The 13165-nt window shown below is 33.6% G+C and overlaps 1 protein-coding gene across 1 annotated transcript; it reads left to right on the top strand.

Annotated features, from left to right (window-relative positions):
* Positions 1-223: 223 nt before the first annotated feature.
* LOC144453768 (uncharacterized) lies at positions 224-5146 on the top strand. Its single transcript, XM_078145118.1, has 3 exons — positions 224-339; positions 2260-2376; positions 4631-5146. Exons 1-3 carry the CDS (start codon positions 291-293, stop codon positions 4858-4860), a joined length of 396 nt encoding a protein of 131 aa, XP_078001244.1. The 5' UTR covers positions 224-290; the 3' UTR covers positions 4861-5146.
* Positions 5147-13165: the final 8019 nt, after the last annotated feature.

Genomic DNA, 13165 nt, shown 5'->3' with positions numbered 1-13165 from the left:
CATAAATTATAGCATTGAGAAAATGGAGTGAAATATATGGAATTAGCTTAAATATATTCGAGAGCTATTTTGAGTTGCCTTATAAGGAGATGTACTATATTCTGTGTCTGCTTGACTCCGACCATCTCTTTCTAAATTCTACTACCGAACTGACTTTTCGAAACAACAGAGTTTATGTGCGCATGCGGACTGACCCCGGTGACCATTATCGGCGTGATTTGCATACCTGCCAAGCCTCAGTGACAAACGTCTCCTCATAACTCGACCAGTAACAAAATGTTATTGTGGACATGGAAAAGGTAGTCATTTTCTTAGCGATTGCGGTAACTGTTTCATCAGGTAGGTTGCTTACTTTTGATGTGAATGTTTGCAAGGTGTACGGAGCATCATTGAGATAAATATCGTTTTCTAATTCTAGACCTTTCGTTGAGCAGTTTAACCGTTACGGTGAACACGTAAAAAGCGTCATTGGTAACGAGTGTTGAATCGCCACACATGATTCACTTTTTTTTGACACATAGTACCTGTCAATGCTGTGTCATACATAATGTAAACACCTGCCTTGTCTCAGAAGTGTGTCCTACTAGCCTGTCTGCCCGTATAACAGGTTCAGTATTCGCTGGTTGCGGATGACAGACACCATACACAAGAGATCGCTACCAAGTTTACGTAGTGAAGTAAGACTTAGTGCAACTGGAATGTCTATGACGATAATTTTGCGCGGTATTATTACGATATTACCACGAATGGCCATGGCTATCAGTACCATAACTTAAAAGACTGAAATTCGAAGACAGAACTTCGTAGAATATATCCAGCGTTTTAGCTAGAGCATAGGAAAAAAATTAGCGTAATGTCTACGTTTCTTCGGCTTTTCAAGGAAACACTTTGTTTTTGTATCTACCAGAACCATGCACACTGACCTTCTTGAAGCGGCCACATACAAAGCGTGTACAAAACCTCACACAACCAACACAACCATAGTTTTATTGGACAATACGAGATAAAAATTGCTGTTTTTCAGTAGATCGAAATGTTATTTAACTCAAAAATTGATTGAATGAGTACCTGATTGATCCAAATATTGATTTAGTCATTTTTCTAATGTAAATTAATAACAAAACACACAGTTCTAGAGTGAACTTGACCTTAGTTTACACATGGATGCATCTCCCTATATACATCCATGGTCTACATTATGATTGACAAACCAAACCAAACAATACTATCTTGACAACTGTGTACCAGATATTTTAACCGAATGTGATTTTTAGTGATATAGTGCTTGCTGGAAAATTGGCATGGCAAATATTTATTGGGTGATAAAGTACATGTCATCGAATATGTAAATACATGATGATGACACAGCTTGTTGGTACATAATTTTATTTTCAACCAAGTATGTCTTCTGTTTTCACTATGTTGTTGTCCATAACTAAACTACACCATGACTTCAATCACACAAATCAAACCTCCTCTCCTATCACAGTCATACAGTGTATACTTTTGTCACATGATGTCAATTACAAGCTAGACTTTGTATATAACTGTTGTGATGTGTCTCCTGTATATGGGTTGTCCTGATACTAGAAATATCAAAGGTCTGTTTGTATAAAAAATTCCCCTTTGTTTGACTTCCACCAGACACAAATTATACACATCCAATAATTCAACACTGGAAAGACCCATCATTATATTATTCATATGATGGGAGTTCTGAAGAAAATTTTGAATTATATTTGAAAATGTATTTTTTTTTTTTGGCCGGACATTTTCATAAGGTAAGACAACTCAGTTGTACCCAGTCTAAAATTTATGAAAAATAAAATGCACCCTTTTGATACAAGTGGTTGTCCAAAATAGAGAGATGAGTGCTTTATATGGTGTAAAGAAAATGTATATTCATTCTTGCAAAGTATATTATAGTTTAGATTTGTATGAGTGCTTTTAATCTAAGTGGTAGCCATGGAGATTATTGACTGGTGTATTTGCTAAACGAACTCACATACATTGTTAGTGAATGCCAATAAAATGTTACAGGGAATTAAAAACAAACATTGCCAGATATTCCATTTATAAATAAGTAATGCATTTGTTTTATATGTAAAGTGTGTTGTATGTTAACAATGTACCTAAACATATATTGGTATTATAATTTATCTAAGTTTTACAGAATCTGTTCCTGCTCTGTTATTTGGATTCCCAAACCTTGGGAGAAAAAAAATGTGACTATGTATGTTTAATTGTATCTGTTCATAGGCCTACAGTGTTTTACATGTGAATATGAAGATTCCAATATCCAATGTAAAGGTAGTAATGCTGTGAAGTCATGTAGCTCCACACAGGACAGATGTCTGACTCAGACAATATGGTCATGTAAGTATATTGATATACAACAAATGACTATCCTACGCAGCAAATACAGAGAAACACATGTTATTTACCGCTTGCATGTTCCCACAATAGCGGGAATTGGTGGTAAAAGGGTTAAGACAATATGGTCATGAACATGTAAGTATATTGATATACAACAAATGACTATCCTGGACAGCAAATACAGAGAAGCATGTGTTACTTTAAGACAAATTGGCAGAGCTAATAATATTGCCGAACATGTAATGTGTGTATAGCAACTTACTGTAATATGGGTGATGTGTATGAAAATGTAGCAGTTAATATAGATAAGGCAAATATTTCTTGTCATGATATATTTATAACATTTCTCATTCATTATCCATGCTATTCTATTATGTTGTACTTTTATCCAGCAATATGCCGTTGTTATACTAATAAAGCAAAATGGCCTACACATAATGACTTCCATGATTCAGCCCACAGCTTAACAAAGAAAACATGCGGCCTTTCAATATGAGAATGCCATCTCTTACTTTGCTGTTAGTAAAGCAATCAACTGAAAATATCTTTCTTGAATACAAACCAAACTCCATTATACACTCAATTCTCCCAGTAATTGAAGGTGAAATGTATACTCTACTTAAAGTGCATGTATGTATTTTTTTCATGTTTATGTCTAAAAATATGTTACAATATTTCATGGAACTCATTTATATTCATGGAAGTCCTGTATTTATTTCAAAACATGTGACAGTATTTCATGGAACTCATTTATATTCATGGAAGTCGTGTATTTATTTCAAAACATGTGACAGTATTTCATGGAACTCATTTATATTCATGGAAGTCCTGCATTTGTTTGATTCACTCATATTTTCCTTTCCTGTAACAGCTTAATTTAATGCGGTAGTTTTACGGTTAGTTTTTGAGCTGTTTCCATAGTACTGTACTGATATTCCCATAGGTATTAAAAAAATCTGTTTTTTTACTGATACTATAATAAAATAAAAATGACTACATTCTAGTTACTATTTCTCCTCGGGACGAGATTATTATATTATTTATCATAGACCTATTTATTTTCTTTTTGTTGTTACAATATTATATGTAAAATAATGTAATCCAGCGGTAGTTACATTTTCACCCATTCAAAATAATATTTTATATTCATCCATTCAAAATTTTAATTTAAATGTATAATTTCAAAATTGTGTTTGGTGTACACACCTGACATGTTTTATGTGACAGCGTGTTAACATAAAGTAATGTGTATTGCAATGAATTATTCATTGCTGTAATCAGTGTGCCTTCTAAGCCGATTTGACATCCGACTGACACACAGCTCAGCTTTTTGTGACCCGCCAAAATTTGGTGATCCCCTATCCTAATAATCCTCTATAAGGTAGCTCACAGGAAAAAACAATTTCTATCAGTTTGGCCAACAACACATTTTTATTATCATTAATTTAGAAGGCTAAATGCCACCAATAATACAAAAAGTGGTGAAATAAAGTGAGCATATTGCTGAGATTGTCAGTTATGTATTATTTTTCGCAAATGTAGCAGGGGATTTCGTTTTTTATTGTAATTGTCAATTCACAGTCCATCATTTCATTATCTAAATGGTATGCAGACTGGCAGTTAAATAATACAGTGGTTCTTTTCTAGCTCTATCCTTTCCATTTTTTATTTCCTTTTAGAAGTGTCGAACAGAATATTAATTCAACCTGTGCACAGATTATTGAAGTGGCCATGAGGATGAGGATTGGGTATTTTATTTTGGATTTTTTAATTTATATTTCTCAATTTTATCATGGCTTCCTACTTGAGAAATCAATGTGAAACAACATACACCAGGTCTGTGTTTGTATCTCAATGCATTGCAAAAAGCTACAAGATGTGTAGTGTACATACAATAACAAACATTTTACACATTTATTAATCTTCTGCAATTTATTGAATTACAAACAAAGACTTGGCATATATTGTTTCACATTGGTTGATTTTTTCAAGTTGGAAGCCATGATAAAATTGTTAGATAAATTAAAATCCAAAATAAATACCCAATCCTCATCCATATGGCCTCTTTAAAATAATCTATGCATGTTTTAACAACTAGTGATATTCATTTTCTTTGCTTCTCACAGACCTCATTTTTGATAAGGACAGTAGATTTATAGGAAAGTCTTCTGAGATGACAGGTTCTGTATTTGTGTATTTTTTGATTGGTGATGACAGTCGTAAATATTGAATTGTGTACTCTTTGTTTTTACAGCAACAAGGGAAAAGTTACGCATAGACAAGGAGTGTGCATCACAATCGGGCTGTCAGGAAGCAACGGAGCAGTTATCCAAATCATATTGGTGCGACAAGGGTAAAGATGCATGGGGCTGTGTAGAATGCTGTAATACAGATCTTTGTAATGAGAGTATAGCATCTACTCTCCATCACATACCCACAATCAGTTTGGTTATGACAGTACTAACCACTGCAGTGTTGCTATAACATATAATCCGTCAAGCTTGATTGATGGGGACGATAGATAGACAACAAAAAAACGCCACCCAAATATGATAAATAGTCTGGTGTGTACAGTCCATCATTGAAGATGTATATAATGGTATACTAGATTATTATAACCCAGTATATGTAAATAATGATGAATTATTGTTCTTAAACCATCATGTTTACAATATTTACATGCATGGTGCCTTAAATCATATTTTTGTTTTAAAAAAAACCCTAAATTTTCAAAAGATTACAACTCTTTTGGTCACTATTTTCAGTTGATTATAATCTGTCATAATTTTCTGTCTGTTTGACTACTGTTGTATATTTCAATATTATACTGATTATAATATCAATATGCAAATTTTTCTACAATAGAACTTCAAATACAATATAAGAGTTACGTTTTGCTGATTGCTAGATGTCAAATCATAAAACAATACATGATAACTGCTCAGATAATTTGGGAGATGCAAAGTCTCTCAGTTGTTGATTTACGAGATATTCACTGCAAATTATTGCATATGATGAAAATTTTTTTTGCCTAAAAATATCAAACATGAAATTTCTGTACCAATCAATATGCGTTCAGTGTTTGCACCTGTCTTGTGTAAATTTAAGAAAAATGTTCTTCCTCTGTATTTTCGCTCTTCAGAAGACAACAATTTTACAGTAAGACAATTAATTGCACTAATTTGACCTCATAATGACTATTATGCGTAGCAATCAATTAGGTTATCAACTAAAAGTTTAAGTGATAATTATTGGATTAATGTAGATAGGGAATAAATTATTCAGGTAGGCCATGTATTGAGAATTTTATATCATCAAGTCCTCCATCATTAAAAGTCTGTGACAATTGAAACATGATTCAACATCTTTCCAAAAAATAATTTTATTTCCTCATGAATGATAGCACAGATATAATTCTATCATTTCACAATTTGTCTTCAATCAGTCATAAAATTGTTGAGTTTTGATGCTACATTGGATATGTAATCACAAGGTGCTATTTATAGTATTTTTGCTTTGATGCATGAAAACAAAAATATTGTGGAATAATATATCGTCATTAAAATCAGCTGTATTGATTGTACAATTAGATATTATTCCCCAATGTTTTTCTTCGTTCAGCCAAAGAAAATATGAGTGACCTAAGGGGCCCTTACTTGTCACTACGAGTTGCTAGACCAGTAGTGACAACCCTTAGGTCACAAGTATTTTCCAGCTGAATGTTCAATGAAGAAAAATATTGGGGAATAATATAATAATACCATTGCCAGTAATATTTTTTAAAACGGGGAAAGTAGTGGCAATTTTGAACATTTTGACTGATATGTCAACACAGCAGAACCAGGGATGTATAGACACGCGTGGTCGTGATGTAGTACAACCAGAGTATATATTCCATATTTTTCGTTGAACCTGGCTCGTGCATGGTATAATCCGTAATATGTTGACAAAGAGGTGGACATCTTCCCATAAAATGTCTTCCAAATAGTGGAAAATTATATTGATCATTGATTCACCCTTACATTTTTTATTTCAACAATATTCCTTTAATGTTTGAAATTATTTCCTCAGCAGTATACCCTCTAAGCCAATTTTATGCACCACTGACTGACACAATTTCTAGTGACACATCAAAATTTGGTGTTCCCCTATCTCTTACTATGTGGCATGGTGACTCATAAGCAATGCCAGTTTGTTTTTATCATTTTGACTCACAACAACAAAATTTGGCTATCAGTAGTACTGTAGGCCACACTGCTCCTCAACGGTGGCTTTATTTAAAGAGAAAGTTGACCCAAATAAGTATGTAATTTTGTAATGAATTGATAATTTGTAGAACCAAATGATTTATATACATTTTACCATGTTTATGTTTTTTATTCAATTATCCATTAATACAACTGTTTATTACTTGACCTTTATAATTTAACGATTTACAATATCTGACGACCAATTCATTAAAAAAAATTGTTTTTGCTAAGGGCAATAAGTAGGTAAAATGTACCAGAGATCACCTCCTCCCCCTAGTCCCCCCCCCCTATCACATGCATTCCCCATCAAATTAAAAGTAGTATGGCTACCTGAAATCGCCCGTTCTCCCTAATCTTATTAAAATTAAGAAAAATGGAAGACAAGTTATAAGACAGTTGTGCATTTACAGCAAAAAATTTCGATAATTTATACAAACATGATAATTTGTGTGATATACCACACTTTTGTAGGAATTCTTAATGTAGGAATTGTGTAAAAATGAAGTAGAGGACCTTAGGATGATTTTTTTTCTATTTCTCATTACCCGACTGACCCAAATTTTCAGCTCTGACATCAAAATATAATTTGCATCTGCCCATAATATTTTGCAGAATATGATTCTGGCAAGAATAAGCTAGTGTCTAGACTGTCGATGTCAGCTAGTCATGGTGGCGATGACAACACTTGCTCATGAACAGAGCATGTTTTCATGATGGAAGTTATTCGGGGGCGGGGGGGGGGGGGTGAAAACATGACAATTGTATAGAGAAGCTGGGAAAAGGCTTGTTACCAGGAATCCAATAAAAAGAAGATAGAGAGGAGGAAAAGGAGATGTAGAGAAACACGATGAAGATGATTTTATTTTTTTTTAATCGACTGACCGACCCATAGTTGCCATGAAAAAGTAATGAGAAACATTTTTAAAAATAGGGTCACCTGTAAAGAGATATGAGTGAAGGTACATAATTAAATTAACATGTCTATGATCAACATTTGATGACAAAGATTATCAGAAATTGTTTCTTAGTTTTGATGTCTTAGAATGAATTATCATTTGTATAACTACAGTATTGTAAATTCCTTACTTTCAGTTTTTTGAGAACAAAGACACAACATCAGACCAGGTCAATGTCTTGATGCAGTGGTAGATTTAGTAAGGTGAAAAAAAAAGATAATTTGTGTGTTCTGATAACATGGCCTCAGAAAATAGGGTAGGTAGGTCGGGGTCATATTTTATTTTATTTTATTTTATCTTTTTTAATTGTTTTTAGTTTTTATTTTTTTAAATATTGCGTCGACCTAAAAACAAAAAAATGAAATGTCGATCAGAATAACCCTTCTGTGATAGTTTATTTTATTTTTAAAAATCTTTTTAATTGTTTTTATTTTTGATAAATATTGCTCGACCTAAAAACAAAAGAAACCTGAAATGTCGGTCAGAATAACCCTACTGTGATTTATTGAAATATAATGTACAGGCATCATTTGAAAAGACATACATGAAGCCTATGAAGGTCAGGAAGACAAAGAATTAGTCATCATTTTGACTTTTATTTTATTTGATTAAAAATGTTTAGGGTCATCGGCTTAAACTAGGATCAGTCATGTTATCGGAAACACAATTTTCAAATTTTTATATATTACTATTTTCCTACTTCAAGATTCTTTCACTGATTCAGCAAGATGTTATTTACAATATCCTATCTTCCGATTGCTTCTATCTTCTTCTTGTTAGTCTGTCCTTTTCGAGTCTCAACCGTTCAAGTACCTGTATTATGCAAATTATGTAAATAAGCACTTTGATTTACGTCAGCCATATTGATGTCTCCCAAACAATGAAAATTGATTTTATGTTTAGTAAGGGATCGTTGATTATATAAAAAAATGATGCATTGCAAACCTAATACTTTGTAGTATGGCATTAAGGAGGGGTAACATTCATTTTGTGTACATCTGTGTGTTTTGAAAATTTGCTGTGACAAAATTGAATTGGTCATACAATTGTTTATGTGCAAATACTGTCTCTTTGCTGTTCCATCACCAACAAGGAAGGAATTCCATTTGCTGTGCATCAGATTTTATCATCGATGACATCTAAGGGAATAGAAATGAGATTGTTAAGTGTTCAGAAAAACATTCATAATAATCATATGCAAAGTTGTCTATTTAATATTCATATTTATTTTTTGAATATACAAAAATGTATCAATTTACCCATTTCATGTTTTTATTTCTCTATTTTCAAAAGACTCATTTAGTTCATTAACAGCAATACAATGTTTTGTTTCATATATTAATCAAAATACATATTTTTGTCACATTTTTAAATTACGTGTCTTTTCATAATTTTTCAAAAGCATAAATTACAGATTGTGAGTAAACCTTTGTTATGATGGTGTTATTTTTGTAATGTCGTTGCTGTACATGTATTATTACTTTTGTCAAGTTTTTTGCTGCATAAGTTACATTATGCTCCCGCCCTCCTATGTAAATAATATTTTTACTCTCTTTGTAATATTTTATTTATCAAATGAAGAAAATAATTTTTGGCCAATTGAGACAATACATCTTTGCACTTTTTGTTCTGTAAGATCTCCTCCTGTCCATTGTCTATAAAAACTATGAATTATGCAAAGCTTTGAAATGTGTGGTCCATATGTATGTATACTATTGTTCCTTCAATATTAAACAAGCCTGTTCTCTTGTGTTTCAAAAAATTACTAATAATTTGACTATAAATGAAAGATGTTCCTGTCATCATTATATTTCCAAAGCTAGTGTATATATATTTTATGTAAAGTACTGAGTTAATAAATACAACTGATCATCAAAATCCTTGCTTCAAGTTTCATTTGAAGATTCGAAAAACAATGATACTTGATAAAGATGTGCATAGCTATGTTGTGTGTGTGTGTAGAGGGGGAGGGGCCACATGTGGGTAGACCCTTAATGGTGTACCCAGGCTTTGGCATTTGGCTTAATTGACATACTGGCTTGGTTTGGATAGCTTCTTGTTAGTTAAAAGACCAAGATAAGTCTTGGCTATTTAGTGATTGTGTTGTCCTGATTTTTTCCTGGTACTTTAGTGACACATATGAAAATACACAGCAACAAGGAAACCACAGTGTGTCACCAATTTAGTGCTATATATTAGCAGTGAGTTCCTTTTCTTGTCATGGGTAAGTTTTACTCTACTTTTGCCAATATACAAACCATTAATACTGTGGGTATTCATACTTCTCTTCAAACATCTCACCAGCTACGTTATTATTACATACAGGTGGGGGAAGGGGGGCATTCAGGTCAGAATGGTACACAATACATGAATGTATTTATTTTTTCCTTTGAGTATTATGTACATTTCTTACTTGTCTGTGGTCAACTGTATCTCATACATACACACAATGATTTGATTGTCTATGAACTAAAGTCTTCATACTGGTAATTATATCTTTCAATGTATCAATCGCTTCCTTGGTTCAAGTGAAATCAATAGCACAGTTTTGAATTATCTTCCATGCTGATGAAGCCATATTTACCACAACTTTGCTCAATAGCAAATGAAACCTTCAGATGATTACCAATAACATTGTCTATGCTCAGACCTATTTTAGATTTGACTGAAGACAATCCGAGAAATCAGATTAGTGTTGTTTAATTAATTTCATATTTAAAATCGTGGAAGCTGTATTTCCTGTATCTGTCATCGTTTTCCCTCACGCTATCGTTTCTTTGTCCATTAGAAAACGCCCTCAACGGTCTTGTGTAAGTTTTCGTTTCTTTTTCATTTTTGTCTTTCACTGTGCTCCTGTATGCGCGAGTGAGAAACCCCCCTTAAGGGAGCGATCAGTTTTTACAGCCGGGGGGGGGCAAATCAGAGGGGGGGTCACCTTAATTTGGGACTCAAAGAAGGGGGTCATCATTTTTACGAAGTGAATAAAGGGGGGGGGGGTCACCTTGTTTTCAACTAAACAAAATCATGAGCCACGCTCCTGTACTTAAATGTTCATACATTTAATATCATAAATAGGCCAAAGCCCCTAATAAGCTCGCACAGCTGAGTAGATTCATTTGTGAGCTACTGCCTCACGATGATATCATAGATAGCGCTCTAGGCGTAGAGATTGCACTTCGTATATAGAACACGCATGTGTAGTCATTGTCCCGTAATGCATCCTTGGGTAAAACCACCAAAAAACATTGCATAGTATATAGGACATGCATGCGTACTAGTCATTGAGCCACTATGCTGCCGCTTGCAGGCGCTGTGCAAGCTATTAAACAAAACAATGTATGTGCATAAAATAAACCATAAACAAATAGCTATAAATATACATTCAAATATAACAAAAACTCTGTCTCTTGATACATCCAATACATATGGTATGGCATCACTACACTGCACCATGGCTTTTGTTAGAAATGACTTCTCGCTATGCCATGAGTTGCATTGTGTCATCTTGTGGTAGAAAAACTTGCTTGTGTAGCTGTACATGTAACACATAAGAAATGGAATACCTTAAGATTTACTGGCTTTAAAATATGTTGACCTGAACATGTGGAATTGCTCACAAACATAACCAATTTAGGACAGTTTGAAATAATATGTGGCAAACACTGTGACTAAAAGTGCCTGACCCAGCCTGTGTCTAGATATTGGATATTCAATGTCCATGTATATAGTTAGTCTAGTTCCTATATATTTTTGTACATCTAATGTATGATAACTGCAATCATCTCCATTAGAAGTCCCAAATTGATTTATGGTTGAGATCAATAGTTCAATGTAAGGTAAAAACTAAATTCTTTTAGTGTGGGGTGGGGGTGAGAGGAGGTCTTTTATAATGAAATCTGTTTTGTACCCCAATACAAACAATTCTAAAAATGTCAGATTGAAAAATGGGAAAACATTTGTTATGCATGGCACTAAAATACATTATTGTGCCAATAAAAAAGCTATTTTTCCTCACTACATACTGGCTTTGTATTCATAGCACTACATAATACTACATACTGAATTGAAATTGATTGTGCTGTGTGCAACAATTTTACCAATTTAGTTAGAAGGGGATGGGGAAGGGGTTCTGAGGCCTTACTAAAAGAATTAGTTTTTTTTACCTACTGATCTCACCCCTAATGTGTTGATTTATCATACATGTACAAATTATTGAACTGTTACTTTGCATAGCTATAGTACGAACTACATGTCTTATCAATACTCAATCTAAGAGATATCCTAGAACTTTTGGTTACTAAAACATGAATATTTTGTATGTCCGTGAACAGACAATCATACTTCTCATAGGGTTCCTATCTAAAGAGCTTTATACATGTGAAACAATGGATTTTGGTTAGCAATTTACCAGATACACTTAAAATTACTGAAAATGTAACATGTAAAATTAACTATGCAGTGTGCGGTATTATGCTTTGAGAATAGAGTGTCTTTTGCAAGAACAAAAATAGTGTTTCTTGTCAACAGATGGGGGGGGTTATTGTGTTATTTTATTTGTCAGAGGGGGTGGTGGATTGTTTTGTGAATGAATTGCAGGGGGGTCACTATTTTTAAGTACAGCATGAACAAAAAGTCACCGGCCCACCCCCAGCCGTAAAAACTGATCGTTCCCTAATTTGGGTAATTTTGGTGTACGCCTTGTATTGTACCATATGCTAGACAGACGATATAATATGAAAGGTCATACGTGACTTGTAGATCTATCTCACACCATGATTTCATTGTTCCAATTTTTTTGAATTGCCACGTACTTGTTACTCAACGCTCGCGAGATTTGTCAGTCTAACATTCTAGGTCAAACCTCTCCTAAAAAGTTCGACGAGATGGGTTGGTACTTGTGCCTAATAGTAATACGCCTCTGGTATATCTTCAGGTTCACAAATCGTACCCACTCTTCACACAATCTGTGATGCGAATCATCCATTCCAACACCCTTTTTTTCTGTTTCAAATGATTTACATGTTGTTGCGTGTTTGTCTGAATTCTGTGGAAATTTCCATGCAAATTGCATGTAGGACGTACGTAGACAGATTGTGCTAATTTACAGATTCGGCGTACTTCCGAGGGTCACCAAACTGTTTCAAGGTCCACATTGGGTTAAGAATTATTTGAGGTTGGCAGACATATAAATTATTCCATCAACCTAAAAGTTTTAGCGACAGTGGATTCAGTAGAGAATACTCTCGTTTCAGAACAATCAAGTCTTACAATAAAAAAAGAGGACATTTCAGATATTTAGCATCTTACGTGAGTACTACTGTGTCTTCCTATGTTAAGAAAAACAGGAATCATTCAGGAAATTTTCAACTTTAAAATTAAAAATGTCACAGCAGTTCGCAACTTGGACTCCTTAAAGATCATTAAAGAAGAATAACGATGTTGTTGTTGTTGTTGTTGTTGTTGTTGTTGTTGTTGTTTTAATAGAAACTGTGTGTCTTTAAAAAGCAATTTATCTTAAAAGGTGTTTTTTTTAATTTTGAAACGACACGGGGAGTACATACAATGTACCATCCTCTCACTGGG

Source organism: Glandiceps talaboti, chromosome 2, assembly GCF_964340395.1.
Source record: "Glandiceps talaboti chromosome 2, keGlaTala1.1, whole genome shotgun sequence".
NCBI lineage: Eukaryota > Metazoa > Hemichordata > Enteropneusta > Spengelidae > Glandiceps > Glandiceps talaboti.
The sequence above is the reverse complement of the archived record's forward strand: the minus strand, read 5'-3'. Positions and strand labels throughout refer to the sequence as shown.